The 17,522-nt window shown below is 39.9% G+C and overlaps 1 protein-coding gene across 9 annotated transcripts in view; it reads left to right on the top strand.

Annotated features, from left to right (window-relative positions):
* The window catches only part of p115 (General vesicular transport factor p115), a 637,868-nt gene that overhangs the window by 240,655 nt on the left and 379,691 nt on the right, over positions 1–17,522 (top strand). For all 9 annotated transcript variants that reach the window (XR_011017628.1, XR_011017629.1, XM_067138596.2 and 6 more), the window contains exons 11-12: positions 11,569–11,679; positions 11,766–11,946. Coding sequence is in view for 7 of the 9 variants with exons in the window: in XM_067138596.2 (XP_066994697.2) it covers positions 11,569–11,679; positions 11,766–11,946 (292 nt within the window). In the remaining 2 variants the exon portion in view is untranslated. The remainder of the gene's footprint in view (positions 1–11,568; positions 11,680–11,765; positions 11,947–17,522) is intronic.

A 17,522-nucleotide genomic window follows, 5' to 3' on the forward strand; every position in this document is an offset into this window, starting at 1 on the left:
CGCTGGCTAGTGCATACCGTGGAGGCCACTGTGTAGGCTAATTGTAGCCACTGGCAGTGCCAATGCACTATGAGAAACCCTCTCTCACTACTAAAAATTGATGCCTGTCTGGCCATCAGATGATATAGTTGTTGATTCCCATAGGGAATCTGAAATATTTGTTCCGAATGAGTAAATATATAATACCAATATAAATGGGCCGTTATTGGTTGCCTGCCAGGAATGAGTTAGCTGGAAAATTTATAATGTCCAATAACGGACCATTTATATTGGTATTATAGGTTTAAGGAGGTTAGAGGTGTGGCGGTATTCCCTGTTTGAGTCAATCTATTTTCTACTGCTTGAAGGATGCTTTCCCTTATATTCTGCACATCTCCCTTGGTGGTCGAAATCCAGTTTTCTATCCTTCCTTCAACAGCAGAAATACGGCTCCCAAGATTTCCCTTGGCGGCCAATATAAAGCTTTCAAAGTTTCCCTCAATGTTAAAATTCCTCCCCTCAACCTGTTGTTTTATGCCGGAAACCTGGATATCCACCCCCTCCTTGAGGTCCAAGATATCCCCTTCCAGCTGGCTTACTCTAGTATTGATCTGGTCAACCTGTTCCAGTTTTGACCTGATGTCCTATATCTGCTGCATTAATAGATCGTTGACGTCGCTAATTTGCGATGAAATTTTAGATTCCAGGCCCTATTCAGTTTTGTAAACCTGTATATACACTTGTGATATTTGTCCAGTTAAAACTGAGTTAGCTTGAGAAATTTCGTCTGAAATTTTGCCTGAAAATTTGTCATTCAGTGTCTGCATCATGGTCATTAAGTTAGAGCACATTTTGGTTATTTGGTTATTTACCTCATCTTCCGATGTTTCGTCGGCATCTTCGTTGACTTCGTAGCAAAATTTTCTTAGATCTTCTGTCTTCTCCACGAGATCTTCTCGTAGTTGCGCCTGTAGCGATTTCTTCTTCCCGTTCGTCGGGAGATTCCTCTTGGTAATTTTGTCCTTGAGCTGTTTGAGTGACATATTCTTTAATATGACTTGCATTTTGAACTACTACACTCGTATTCACTTGTAAATTTTTATGTCCTGCCACGGTCGCCAGTTAACATATCCGCACAGACGCATACGAGATGCTGTCAGTTGATACAGTTAATTTTATTCACAAATTAACATACACATAACCTTAATCCCAGTGTCAAAAAATTTCATTTCGAGAATATCAACAAACTGTACGATGCTAATTAGTTTATTAATAATATCACCTATTCAATACATTCAATAGTATCTTTAATACAGATTCATAATGATATTTATCACTTGCAATATCAACAAAGCCGCCATTATTAAAAACAACTGAATAACACAGCACATAGAGGTTACAACTTTGAAACACAGTTGAAAACAGATGACTGCATATTTCAATATGGAGACTGCAAATATTGCGTCAGCCCACCATAACTCTACTAAAAAACAACTAATTTTTTCCGTCAATATCGTCCCCTTATATATGTGCCTGGCCAGGCGTCTAGAAAGTTACCTTACAAAAATATATATTCTTGTATCTTCTGGAAAACTCAAGAGTGCGTAATACACAGATTATAATGTATAGAATATTCTCAACCGTTCTGTTGCCTGTACCATTCTGGAAGTTACAGTGTGTTTCACAATTATGGATTACAGTTTATATGTACAGGTAGGAATAAATTATAATATTAATGTACAGGTATTTACATTAACGGAACTGATATTAATGTCTGTGCAGTGCACGTTTCATGACATAACCTCAAAAACAAGGTGATCATATCGTATGCACATATGATGTAGTAATAATAATAATAATAATATCAAATGGATGTAACACTTCACAGCTTACATACAATAATAATAATTGTATAATAATAATAATAATAATAATAATAATGATAATTGTTATTTGAGCTCGATATGTGCATTAGTTACCCAAGGGTGAGAGAACATTGTTTTCAAGTTATACCTGTTATCGCACTAGTGTCACTACCCATCTTACATTTTCTCTGCTGAGTTTCAACAGTTCTTTAGGATGCTTCTTGTTTGGTTCTTTTATCAGTTCCTTTTCTAGTCTGCATCCTGGAGTAATTTTCCAGTTCTTCATTTGTTTCTTTTGTACCCATTTTCCTATGTAGTGTTTGTCTTGTCCATAGGAAATCCCACACACAGGTTCTCGGCCTACAAAATATGTTTCTGCCCCTTTCCTGGCCAGTTTATCTGCCATTTCATTTCCTTCTATACCTGCATGCCCAGGTACCCATATTATTTTGACAATGTTGTACTTTGAGAGCTTCAGGAGAAGTGAATGGCAATACCAGACTATTCTGGATGTTATCCGAACTGCTTCTAGCGCCTTAATGGCCACTTGGCTGTCTGTAAAAATGAAAATATTCTTGTTCCTATAGTTCATTTTCAGATTTTCTTCAAGACGTGTTGTGATAGCTATCACTTCGGCTTGAAAGACTGTAGTGTGTTTGCCCAGGCTCATCTGGATTGATCTCTCAGGTCTTACCCCGTTGATCCCTCCCCCGTTGATCCACAGTCTTTGAGCCATCAATCCACTACACTATATCTTCTTTTTTCAGTATTCCATTTGTTGATATCCCAGTCTTCTTTTTTTTAATTATCTGGGTCTCAAACGGTTTTTCAAAGTTGTACTTTGGTATCATATGATCAGAAGGCATGTATAGAACTTCCTCTGTTATTACTCTGTTAATTTTACAGTGACCTAGATTGGGTCTTTGTGTATTCCAGCACTCTGATTGTGCTATTCTATATGAACTCATTTTAGCCTGTCATGTTATGAAATTGCATAGTGATGGGAGGTGTAGTAGAGTAGTCACGGCTTCTGTCGGTGTAGTTCTCATAGCCCCAGTTATGGCTATGCAAGCCATTCTCTGTAAGACTATCCAATCTACAGCTGACTTTTCCTTGACTTACTTTCTGCCACCAGATGATTGCAGCATAGACCATCAACGGTCTAATGATCATTGTGTATATCCACATTATCATTGATGATCTTAGGCACCATGTCTTCCCGACGGCTCTTACATTCATACAGCAAGTTCTTGGCCAGGGTTATGTTCCTTTCTATATGTGGATTCCAGGTTAGACTTTTATATAACACTACACCTAGGTGCAGTGCCTGTTCTTCCATATATATATCTTGTCCAAATAGCTTCAGTGATCTCTTTCCCTCTAATTTTCTCCTTCTTTTGAAAGGGACCAGAGTTATATTGTTCAGGTTGACTGATAGTTGTTCTTCCCGACACCAGTTCTGCACAAGGTTAAGTGATCTTTGCACGAGGTCCTGGATAACACTCATCACCTTACCTCGTACCACAATCACTAGACCAACTGCGTATCCTTGTGTATAAAAACCCTATTCGTTGGGCATAGCTATGATTTTGTTCACCACGAGGCTCCACAGCAGAGGCGAAAGAACTCCTCCCTGAGCACAGCCTAACAGACAGTGTTGCTTTTATTCTCCTTCTGTCTAACATGGATTTAATCCATTTGATGTTGGTTTTACTCACCTTGCTCTTTTCCAATGCTTTGATCGTAGAGTCATAGGTTGTATTGCTGAAGGCTCCTTCTATATCTAGAAATGCTGCCAGTGTAATATCTTTATATTCTAGGCTTCCCTCCAGTTTACAAACCAACTGGTGGAATGCTACTTCAGTGGATGTGCCAGGTCTATATGCAAACTGATTTACATGTAACGTTTAGTTCAGTTGCACCGTTCTTCTGATATATTTATCCAGAATTTTCTCCATTGCTATCGGCATGAAGGAGGTTAAACATAATGGTCTGTATGCTTTGGCTTGGGCATAATTTTCCCTTTCAGGCTTAGGTATGAATACCGCTTTAGCGTCAGACCATGATTTCGGCATGTACCCTAAAGCTAGACTAGCTCTGAAAAGGTCCGTCAGGGCATTGACGAGTATCTCCTGTCCTCCCTGTGGGAGTATCGGAAATATCTCATCTGGCCCCGGAGTCTTTATAGGATGAAACGTGTCGATTGCCCATTTTACATGGTTATGTTTTATTATTCTGTTGGCACAGTTCCAGTCTGCTCTTCGAGCTCCGGTCTCTGTTTCAACCGTTTCTTCTTCTGTCATCTCCTCAGTCTCGGAAAGTGACACGCCATTAGTATCTCCAGCGTGCCCCTCCTTGCCTGAGTAAATGACCCATCTGGTTTCTCCAGTTTCCCCGCTTGATTTATATGGGTTGCTTGCAGAACCTTCTGGAGCCTTGCTATTTCAGTGTGTGATTCCACTTTCTCACAGAACAGTCTCCAAGATTTCCTATTTGCTTTCCATATCTCTTAGGTTACACTCAGTGAGTTTCCTATGATATACGTCCCACATACCATTTCTGGATGATATTCTATACAACATCCTTACCTCTTTTTTCATTTTGGCTAGTTTGTTGTTCCACCACCTTACTTTTTTGGTGTTTTTCTTTTCTTTGAGAGGACAGTTGTCATGGAATGAGTCTATAATGGCTTCTTCTAATAGTTCCACTGCCTCATCCAATTCTTTCTGTCCTCTCACGTTAGTTGGAATTTTTTGTACAGCCTTCCCTAGAACTTCTCTGTGTCTATCACAGTTAGTTCTTCTTGGGTCTCTGTACATGTCAGTCCCACATAGTCTGGCATCTATTGCAAATTGGATGTGCTGGTGGTCTGCCAATGATGGTTCCTCCAGCACCTTCCAGTCTTTAATAAAGTTTGCAATATGCGTAGTGCTTAGTGTAATGTCTATTACCTCCCTACGATTTTTATTTATAACTGTAGGCTTGTTTCCTAGGTTTAGTATCGTCAACTCAGTTCCAATAATAAACTCTAGTAAGGACTCACCTCTTGCATTGCAGTTCATGCTGCCCCATGCTGTGTGGTGTGAATTTGCATCTGCTCCAAGGACTAGGTGTTCGCCTTTCCTCTTTTGCATTGCAAATTAGGTTCTCAACTTCTTCTGATGGGGCAGATTAGTTGAGCCATATGGAAGGTATGCAGAGCCTATGGTTATTTCTCTTGGTCCCTCCCAATTTCCAAGTTTAATCTGGGCCACGGTTAAGTCCCGTGAACATTGTTCCTGCAACATCAGACATTTTAGTTTCTTGTTCACAAGAAGACATGTTCTGGGTATTTCTGATGTTGTATCGTACATCAGCCTACCTCCAGATTCCGGCAGTCCTGCTACTCTGCCCTTGACTACCCATGGTTCTTGAATAAGGGCCACGTTAGTAGCCTCGGACTTGAACTTCCTGGTGTAATTGGCCACAGCTGCTTTTTTATGCTAAAGATTGGCCTGGCAGCACCAACTTTATCAACATTGGGTTTTGTTTTTCCCCTGATGACCTGAAACTTGATCTGCTCAAGTCTGAGCTTAGCCTTAAGGCTTCTCTTTTTGAGCTCTTCAAAGTCTCTTTCACCAATGGCTAAAACGACTGTCCTTCCTGTTTTGTCGATTGAAGTGGCATTCAGCACTCTCCACTCTTGCGTTAGAAATTTGGTATCGTGCTGATTGATTCTGAGAAGAACATCCTCTACTTTCATCTTGTCAGAAGGAGGTGGGAACTTGTTGATGACCTTGGTCGTGTTCAGCCCTTTTTTTTGCGTCCACCACATCTAGGGTCTCCCCTTTCCGTGGGTTTCACTTTGATACTGTCTGTTTTAGTCAACTTTTCATTTCTGGATTTGCACAGATGAGTACCATAGCTCCACTTTTCAGCCTTGGTGACTTAGAAGCCTGGCAGACATCCGTCTGACAGCGGCTTCATTTGTGCTATCAGAGCAGATGATAATTCAGTCACATCTTCCTCCTTGAGTTTTCCATCTGGAAAGGTCTTAGGTATTATTGCGACCTTAACTGAGGATATTCTTTCCGAAAAGGACATGACTTTTTCTTCCTTCTGTTTCTTGGAGGGTGGTTTTGTAGCCAAACTTTCCTCTGACCTTGGTCTTTTGGGCGTAGTCATTGGCATAGCGTCTCGCCGATCCCTGTTCCTTGGCTTCTTTTCCACCCAAGTCCCAGCCACTATCTTGGCTTCTATCCTCGCCTTCTTCTTTTCCTTGTAGTAGACACTTGTGCGAGGTGGTCTATCTATATGCATCCTATTTAGTTTCATTGCTGATATTTTCAAGTCTTTCTCAGTGAAATCTCCTGTTTCCTTTTGTCCAGAAGTCTGCTTTCGTGTAGCTTCTTCTGTTTCTTTTTCAGATTTGGATTCAGCCTGCCCTACTGGGACTTCTGTCTCCATATTCTCCTCTTGGGCCTGCCACTGGATCTGCTATTCTGGAGCTTCCATAGCTTCCCTTGGTATTTGTTTAGGTGCTTCATTTGGAATGTCCATGGTTCCATATGACATAGGGTTTTTGCCCCTTCTTAGGGTCCTGAGTGGCGTTCTCACCATCCAAGGTGAGGCATTCCACCAGACTTCGTCCTCCCGCAACTCAGGCTCTCTGTAGCAGGCGCCACGCTCCTCAGCCATCCATCCAGCAGTCCGCCCCTGGCCCGAACCTGACCAGGTTTTTTCCACCTTCAGTAGACCTACTCACATGGTTCCCACTTGGCATTACCATGACTGAGTGCACAGCCATGGGTTCGCCCCGTTCCCAACCCGCGGCTCGTTCAGGCTATGTAAGGCAAAGTGATGTGTTGGTTTTAGCACCTCAATCACCAGCACCCACTTCACCTGAACCGCCGTATCACGCATGTGGAGGTAACATGGATGCCTCTTTAGCATGTGTAGGCGAGGTTTCCACTTCCAAGCCTTGGCTTGAGCTAGTAACAATATAATTAATAATACATTTCTATATATTTTTGTAATAATTACTTAAATACTGATTTTATTAAAAATATTCCTGAACCTATATAAATAAAATCTTAACGACTGTGTGTCTGTACATTGACTATTTTGGCAAAATTTCCCTACAGTTATTTGTTTGAGGTATAATAATGACCATTTGCATATTTTTTAGCTTTGGTGTCTGTTTGTCTGAGGTGTTTTTTTTTTTTTTTTTTTTTTTGCTTTACTTCGCACTGTGTGAGTTCTTATAACTTGAAAACTACTGGATATGTTTCTACCAAACTTGATATTTAGAATCCACTTGTCCATGGGTAGGTTTTAGGGCCAATATTATTTCTGAATACCTAAATTTACTGTGGGTTTATGCGAAACTGAACCATGATTTTACACTCCCGCGAAATGTGAACATCCAAAATTAATGGAAATTACCATCTTTAATGGAAATCAATTTCTAAAACTTTTTTCTTATGTGCACCATTTTGATAGGATTAATAAGGGAGATATCATCAATGGTCGGTCCAGCGGATATAGGCTACGTGGAGCAAATTCCTTATCTATCTACATAAATAAAATCGTAACGAGCATACTGCTATCCATTTAAATAGTAATAATAACTTACTTTAGTTCTTGTGGAACCGAGTTCATTACCACGTTGCCTGTATGAAACTTAATCTCCGAACCAATATTAATTTAAATGTGATACTACTGTGATATTCTAGGAACTGTGATATTCCTGCTATTTTAATGGAAACTTGTCAGCTCGGTGTGACTGGCAGTAAGCTGGCTGGCGTTAGGAAAAGGGGTCTGTTATTATAATGATAACAGCACAACTCAATTTTGACTGGCAGTACGGAAGTTGCCTGTCATTATAATAGTGGTTTAGAAAATGTCCCCCCAAAATAAAGATTGGCCGAAAAATCAAAACAAATTGCCTGGGTTTTGCTGACGATTTAGCATTACTAGCAGTGGACATAAAAGAAGCAAAAACCCAGATATCAGAACTTCAAAACATTGCAAATAAAATTGGCCTCAAAATATCATTTGAAAAAACAGAAATTATGCCCCAAAAACCAACACAGCTAAAAGAAGTCACCATAAATGGTAATAAAATCAAAATAGTAACTCAGTTTAAATATCTTGGAGAAGTAATAACACATAACTTAAATGAAAAAATCTCAATCCAAGTAAGAACAAATAGATTAGCTAAAGCACAAAAATTAACATGGGATATCTACAAAAAGAAATGTCTATCAATAAATACAAAAATAAAACACTACAACACAGTTATAAAACCAGAAGCTACATATGCAGCAGAAACACTCTTTTACCTGAATAAACAATCAAAGACTGACAGACTTCAGAAAATTGAAAGGAGGATTGGAAGAACCTGTATCAACAAAAAATATCAGAAAGATGGACAGTGGCGGTTAATACCTAACAAAGTCGTGTACAAAGAGCTAGAACCCATTACAGATACTATGCGTAAGAGGAGACTGGGATTCTTTGGACATATCATGAGGATGCAGGACTCGAGACTTCTGAAACAACTAGTACAACACAATCTCGTCTCAAAAAATACCACAACAGGATGTAAATGGATCAGAGAAGTAAGAGAGGATCTGAAGGAAATAGGCCTTACAACAGAAGACACCAAAAATAAGATAAAATTGAATACAAAACTCAAGAATACAAACCTCCGCTTTACCCTTACACAAAACAAACCAACAACACGCACATTTTCAACTGAGGAAAGGGCACGAAGATCGGAGCGTCTGAAGAAGTACTGGGAGGACCGCAAAGCCCGAACAATCCCTTCAAAGAGACCTGAACGACGGACTGACTAAAGTGATCCTATGTGGTCATAAAAGAAGAAGAAGAAGAAGAAGAAAAACTCTTCAACTGTAATCTGTCTGGAAGTAGAAAATAGGGCCTGCAAGTGTAACGAAAACTTTCCAAATCGATTGTGACCCCGCGTTCGGCAACTGAGCCTGCCGTTATCGTCACAACTCCACAATATATAGGTAATAATAATAACAACGTAAACGTTTCCACCTTTTCAATACTAAAATATATTCACAAAATTGTAAATTACACGGTACTAGTTTCGACCCATCTAGGGGTCATCATCAGCCGTTTTGGAGCAAAGATCACTTTTGGCGAAATCCTAAGAAAATGTTATTTTAAAGAATAACAAGTGAAATAAGATATTATGGTAATAGTTAATAATACAAGGAATATACATATTAAGAGGTTTTTAACAAAGAATAAAGTATAAATGGGGTGTTGTAAAAATTATAATCATGGAAATCAGTAAGTTCTTGTGTTGAAATGACATATATAAAATTATATATGGGGTTAGGAAGAGGGCTTAAGGTGGGGCTGAGGGGTGCGGGAGAAAGTGTAATTGTCTTGGAAAAGTACCTTTGATTAAATTTAGGATTGAGTTTAGGTTGGCTGCATTATTGTTTCTGAGGAAAGTGATAAATAGATCAAAGAGTATGTTGGGTTTCTCTGAGATTTCATTGAGATTGTGACTGGCATTAAAGTATTGGTCTAGGTGTATGTAGTAATTTTCCATTATGTTGAGTAAAGGGCCCTTGTATGCTAATACGAGGATGTCCATGTCTTGTTCAATATTGGTGAAATTATGGTTATAATCTTGCATGTGTTGGCCAATGGCTGAAAACCTGTTGTATTTTATTGCGTTAGTGTGCTCGTGGTATCTGATAATGAAGTTTCTCCCGGTTTGCCCGATGTAGGTTTCTTTACAGGTGGTACATTTGATCCTACATCGGGCAAACCGGGAGAAACTTCATTATCAGATACCACGAGCACACTAACGCAATAAAATACAACAGATTTTCAGCCATCGGCCAACACATGCAAGATTATAACCATAATTTCACCAATATTGAACAAGACATGGACATCCTCGTATTAGCATACAAGGGCCCTTTACTCAACATAATGGAAAATTACTACATACACCTAGACCAGTACTTTAATGCCAGTCACAATCTCAATGAAATCTCAGAGAAACCCAGCATACTCTTCGATCTATTTATCACTTTCCTCAGAAACAATAATGCAGCCAACCTAAACTCAATCCTAAATTTAATCAAAGGTACTTTTCCAAGACAATTACACTTTCTCCCGCACCCCTCAGCCCCACCTTAAGCCCTCTTCCTAACCCCATATATAATTTTATATATGTCATTTCAACACAAGAACTTACTGATTTCCATGATTATAATTTTTACAACACCCCATTTATACTTTATTCTTTGTTAAAAACCTCTTAATATGTATATTCCTTGTATTATTAACTATTACCATAATATCTTATTTCACTTGTTATTCTTTAAAATAACATTTTCTTAGGATTTCGCCAAAAGTGATCTTTGCTCCAAAACGGCTGATGATGGCCCCTAGATGGGTCGAAACTAGTACCGTGTAATTTACAATTTTGTGAATATATTTTAGTATTGAAAAGGTGGAAACGTTTACGTTGTTATTATTATTACCTATATATTATTCTCAGTTCAATACGGACCAAAAATATGAAATTCATAACCATTAACAACTCCACAATTCACACTTTACATTGGAAACAACGTATGGAGACTTCCCCATGCTGTTTCCCGGATAATGCTAAGAACCATGTTATTCACTGCACGTACAGTAATTAAATTCCATATCTGTACACAATGTAGAAAATCGTAGCGAAGGATGGGTACATTTGCTAGTCGTTTTATAAAATTGTCGAAAGGAAAAGTGCTTGTTGAGGAGCAGAGTGGAAGTGAAAATGAAGAAATAGCTGTGATCTGTTAAGAGGAGTAGCAGATGTGATTATAGTGGAGATATGCCTGAACAGTTCAGCGTCTCTTGTGTTTACAGCTACGTCTCACATAATTCAGACTGAAGGAAATACATGTATTCTAAAGGTTTGAAATATGAAAAGATTCAGTTGGGTTAATATTGGACTTCCATTGTTTCTGGGTGTGTATTTATCATTTTCTTCAACTATTTTCTACACATTGCTTTCATTGTTCTTTGTAATTTCTTCTTGTCTTCCAGGTTAGTAATTCAAAGATATTTAATCTCCAAAGTGCTGTAAACCCTATTTTACCATAAGGTATGTTAGGGTTGTAGTTTATACAAAATATACAATTTCACTGATAAAATTCAATACTTAAACAGTAAAATAGACATGAACAGAAATATTATATGTACAATCCTTAGTAGCAGACAGGATCAGTGTGTTTAAAAACATCTTCAATAAATTTTCTGAAAATTGAAAAGAGCAGCATTTTTTATAAAATATGAAATTAAAATAAATAAATAAATACAAAATAAATCACAAAATTTTTATTAACAAATTAAATACATATTTTTAAAACCTGCTTTCAGCAAAATTTTGGCTTACGAAATCTATAAAGATATTAATTTATTTATTTATTTATTTATTTATTTATTCATTCATTCATTCATTCATTCATTCATTCATTCATTCATAGCCGTGCCCTTGGCTATGCTATCGTGTGCCTACCTTTTCATTTCTTCTCATGTTGACGTAAAAAGAGAGACAGTTGAATAGTTTCTAAACTCTTTGAGTAATGCTCTGTATTTCGAGCTCCGAGATAAACAAGAATTAGAGAAAGATTGGAATATATTATTTGTCTCAGAAACAATCTTGTTTTTGTTCTTCAGTGAATTCTGTATTTTTCAGGTAGGTTCAAATGAGCGCGATGATAACGAAGAGCTAGTCCAAGGACTGTGTGCCTTTCTAATGGGCATATGTGTCAATTTCAATGATGATTCAGTCCCTAGTTTCTCAAAGGTATGTTTTCACATTTTCTGTACTTTTAGTTTCTCTTTACATATGATCATGTATTTATGTGAAAATTATTTTTTGTAATCATGCAGGAGAACCTTTGTCAGCTCATCGAGAAGCGAGTGGGTTTAGAGGTGTTCCTTGATAAACTGGGAGAGTTGTCAAAGCACGAACAGTATAGTAAGGCTGCCAAACATCCTCAGCTGCGACCTAAACACCACAGCGAGTTGTTGTTGGACCACGAGTTTTGTCGACTTCTCAAGGCCCTTGAGGGTAAGTACACGAACTGCTTTCAGTTATTTATTCACATCTATTTACAAATTAACACACACGTAACCTTAATCACAATATCACAAACAAAACACTTCACTTTGAGAATATCAAGGAAGAAAAAAAAAACATTTTGACAGTTGCCTCTCACAGCACATAGAGATTACAAGCTTGAAATACAGTTGAAACAGTTGCCTACCGACTGCCTACATTGGCATGTCAGTTAACCACAACACGTGTTCTCCTACTAAATAATAACTCAATCAATCAATCAATCAATCAATCAATCAATCAATCACTACTCATCTGCATTTAGGGCAGTCACCCAGGTGGCAGATTCCCTATCTGTTGTTTTCCTAGCCTTTTCCTAAATGATTTCAGTGACATTAGAAATTTACTTAACGTCTCCCTTGGTAAGTCCAATCCCTAACTCCCCTTCCTATAAATGAATATTTGCCCCAGTTTGTCCTCTTGAATTCCAACATTATCTTCATATTGTGATCATCCCTACTTTCAAAGACGCCACTCAAACTTATTCATCTACTAATGTCATTCCACGCCATTTCTGTGCTGACAGCTTGGAACATACCACTTAAAAACAGATCAGATGTAAGGCTTTTCAGGCGTTTGCTCTATTAACCAGTGTTTCGTCTTAGGTCTGACACTAGACTCATCAGAGTGGGATGTGTCAGACCCTACCCACTGACGCTGGGGTGTATGCCGGTGAACTTATCAGAAGCCCATTATAAGAGGCACACTCTGATAACTGCATACGGAAGATAAATATCCACAATGGAATTATTGCCCGCCTAGCAATTCCGAATGGAAAATTCTAACTTCCCATGGAGGAAATACCACTTAGTCGAGCAGCTCATCTTCTTTCTCCCAGTTCTTCCCAGCCCAAACTTTGCAACATTTCTGTAACGCTACTCTTTTGTCGGAAATCACCCAGAACAAATCGAGCTGCTTTTCTTTGGATTTTTACCAGTTCTTGAATCAAGTAATCCTGGTTAGGGTCCCATACACTGGAACCATAATCTAGTTGGGGTCTGCACCGGACCCAATACGAAAAAAACACATATATAACCGACGGGAGATTCGAGGACGTGGACTCCGATCAGGAGAGGCAGATAATAGCCTCGAACTGAAGACGTTGATTAATAATAATAATAATACATGACAAGGAAAAACAACTAACTACCAGCAATAAAAAATCAAATGAAATTAAATGAGGGTTTATTAAGATAAAACGTAAATGCAAAAAGGGAGCCACCAAAAAAAAAAAAATATATATATTGACACATTATTACATACGTGCTTTTGTCCTTCAGGTTAGTAGAAGCTAGCATCGTAATCTTTTGAGCACAACATACCATAAACTCATGGATAAACAATACCTTGAGACGTGCTCACGGCTTAATTGATATTTTCACAACATCTTTAAACACCTACAACAGGAAGGATCCTCACAGACTTATTTTGGTCATTTCTTTCCGCGAAGCAGTTCACATTATATTTTCCAAACATTACTCAAACCTCCATCATTATTACAGCATCAACAATGACCAACACAAGGATAAAAGATAACGCAGCCTCTCGGAGTAGAGCGAACAATAGTTACATGAAGGCAATGAAGGTATCGAGATGGCCAGGGGTGCAGCATCTCAGTACCAAAGAGCACACAAAAGGCAAAGAAAATAAAGCGGGTGTGCGCATCACCCGAATTGAAATGAAACAAAATGGCGGCCATAAGAACGAGCAAAACGGTCATAAAATAGACCAAGACAAAATAATAAACACCGCACTCGAAGTAAAAAAACAAGTGTACGAGGAATAAATACAAAGGAAACATAAATAAACTGACCGATGCGACATCCTTTTAGCCCCTCGCTCGCTCTCACACATACACACAAACATTCAGGCATTGTCGATATCGGGCAACAATAGGGTCAATAACCTCTTTTCAAAACAGATCGCAAACACATGTAGTATGACTCACCTGGCCATAAGTAATTTCCCGCACACGACGTAGAAACGTGCACACTGCAAAAATATATATACACTGACAGACAGAGCAAATGCAACACCAAGAAGGAGTGGTTCGAAAGGGATGAAAGTTGGGGAAAAAACAGAGACGGCACGGACGAATAATTGATGTTTATTTCAAACCGATATGCAGGTTACACAATGCGCATGGCATCGACTCAGTAGGATGTAGGACCACCGCGAGCGGCGATGCACGCAGAAACACGTCGAGGTACAGAGTCAACAAGAGTGCGGATGGTGTCCTGAGGGATGGTTCTCCATTCTCTATCAACCATTTGCCACAGTTGGTCGTCCGTACGAGGCTGGGGCAGAGTTTGCAAACGGCGTCCAATGAGATCCCACGCGTGTTCGATTGGTGAGAGATCCGGAGAGTACGCTGGCCACGGAAGCATCTGTACACCTCGTAGAGCCTGTTGGGAGATGCGAGCAGTGTGTGGGCGGGCATTATCCTGCTGAAACAGAGCATTGGGCAGCCCCTGAAGGTACGGGAGTGCCACCGGCCGCAGCACATGCTGCACGTAGCGGTGGGCATTTAACGTGCCTTGAATACGCACTAGAGGTGACGTGGAATCATACGCAATAGCGCCCCAAACCATGATGCCGCGTTGTCTAGCGGTAGGGTGCTCCACAGTTACTGCCGGATTTGACCTTTCTCCACGCCGACGCCACACTCGTCTCCGGTGACTATCACTGACAGCACAGAAGCGTGACTCATCAGAGAACACGACGTTCCGCCATTCCCTCATCCAAGTCGCTCTAGCCCGGCACCATGCCAGGCGTGCACGTCTATGCTGTGGAGTCAATGGTAGTCTTCTGAGCGGGCGCCGGGAGTGCAGGCCTCCTTCAACCAATCGACAGGAAATTGTTCTGGTCGATATTGGAACAGCCAGGGTGTCTTGCACATGCTGAAGAATGGCGGTTGACGTGGCGTGCGGGGCTGCCACCGCTTGGCGGCGGATGCGCCGATCCTCGCGTGCTAACGTCACTCGGGCTGCGCCTGGACCCCTCGCACATGCCACATGTCCCTGCGCCAACCATCTTCGCCACAGGCGCTGCACCGTGGACACATCCCTATGGGTATCGGCTGCGATTTGACGAAGCGACCAACCTGTCCTTCTCAACCCGATCACCATACCCCTCGTAAAGTCGTCTGTGTGCTGGAAATGCCTCCGTTGACGGCGGCCTGGCATTCTTAGCTATACACGTGTCCTGTGGCACACGACAACACGTTCTACAATGACTGTCGGCTGAGAAATCACGGTACGAAGTGGGCCATTCGCCGACGCCGTGTCCCATTTATCGTTCGCTACGTGAGCAGCACAGCGGCGCATTTCACATCATGAGCATACCTCAGTGACGTCAGTCTACCCTGCAATTGGCATAAAGTTCTGACCACTCCTTCTTGGTGTTGCATTTGCTCTGTCAGTCAGTGTATAAGCAGTATGATATGGACCCACGGCCCACGTACAAGCCCACCAACACAGGCGCTGGGTACGACGTATCTCCGTGTCGACACCCAGAGCCTACTAACATTTGGTGGCAATAAGGAAGTATAATGTCGTGCACATGATGACAATTCTCGTAGAGACCCAGTTACCTCGTCACCACCACCACAATAATGCCCGCAAACACACACCCATTCATATTGCGGGGCAAAGACGTATATCAGTCAGTCGCGATTACAAGGCACTTGAAACAGCCACAAGATAAACATAAAATAAAAGCGAAAATACAGCTCACATTACCTGAGGTTGAAGCTGATCAATTAAAAATCAGAATATGAATACAGGCAGGGTTTAAACCTGATAAAAACCCATCGATAATTCAAAAATGCTACTACGAGTAGAGGCGCCTCCATCTTTCTTTCTTTCCTTCAGGTCATAACAACAACAAAGACATCATGTCAAGGAGATAAAAGTCAAAGACTCGCGGAAGGAAGGACCATCCGTTTACAAAGCAGGGGCGCTGCCCTCTGCGGTACAGTTTGGGAAATAGTTAATAGCCAGTTTAGTGAAGTCAAACGAGAGCTAATGCAAGCTCTTAGCAATCACAGATAAACCTACATGTAATGAACATGTTAAACGAGCATGTTTCAGGTCTTACCAGAGACTTATATGCCCTCTCCTTTACATCCTTACTACAACCCCTACACACCCTCATAACCATGTGCAGAGATCTGTACCCTTTATTAACAATCCCATTTATGTGATTACCCTAGATACTTACAATGATCCCCAAAAGGAACTTTCACCCCACCAACGCAGGAATTAAAACTGAGAGGACTTTTCCTATTTGTGAAACTCACAACCTGACATTTAACCCCGTTTATCATCATACCATTGCCTGCTGTCCATCTCTCAACATTTTCGAGGTCACGTTGCAGTTGCGCACAATCTTGTAACTTATTTATCACTCTATAGAGAATAACATCATCCACAAAAAGCCTTACTTCTGATTCCACTCCTTTACTCATATCATTTATATATATAAGAAAACATAAAGGTCCGATAATACTGCCTAGAGGAATTCCCCTCTTAATTATTACAGGGTCAGATAAAGCTTCACCTACTCTAATTCTCTGAGATCTATTTTCTAGAAATATAGCAACCCATTCAGTCACTCTTTTGTCTAGTCCAATTACACTCATTTTTGCCAGTGGTCTCCCATGATCCACCCTATCAAATGCTTTAGACAGGTCACTCGCGATACAGTCCATTTGACCTCCTGAATCCAAGATATCTGCTATATCTTGCTGAAATCCTACAAGTTGAGCTTCAGTGGAATAACCTTTCCTAAAACCGAACTGCCTTCTATCGAACTCATTATTAATTTCACAAACATGTCTAATATAATTAGAAAGAATGCCTTCCCGAAGCTTTCATGCAACGTGTGTCAAACTGTCTGGCCAGTCATTTTCAGCTTTATTTCTATCACCCTTTCCTTTATACTCAGGGGATACTATAGCAACTCTCCATTCATTTGGTATAGCTCCTTCAACCAAACAATAATCAAATATGTACTTCAGATATGGTACTATATTCCAACCCATTGTCTTTAGTATATCCCCAGAAATCTGATCAATTCCAGCCGCTTTTCTAGTTTTCAACTTTTTTATCTTATTGTAAATATCATTGTTATATGTAAATTTTAATACTTCTTTAGCATTAGTCCCTTCCTCTATCTCGACATTATCCTTGTAACCAACAATCTTTACATACTGCTGACTGAATACTTCTGCCTTTTGAAGATCCTCACATGGACACTCTCTCCTTGTTCATTAATTATTCCTGGAATGTCCTTCTTGGAACCTGTTTCTCCCTTAAAGTACCTATACATACCCTTCCATTTTTCACTAAAATTTGTATGATTGCCAATTATGCTTGCCATCATGTTATCCTTAGCTACCATTCCTTACCACCTTTAAATGTACAAACTTGTTTTCACATTCCTCAACAATTTCTTTAAACCCATCCCAGAGTCTGTTTACATTTTTATTTACCGTTTTCCACCGATCATAGTTACTTTTTAGAAAC

Source organism: Anabrus simplex, chromosome 1, assembly GCF_040414725.1.
Source record: "Anabrus simplex isolate iqAnaSimp1 chromosome 1, ASM4041472v1, whole genome shotgun sequence".
NCBI lineage: Eukaryota > Metazoa > Arthropoda > Insecta > Orthoptera > Tettigoniidae > Anabrus > Anabrus simplex.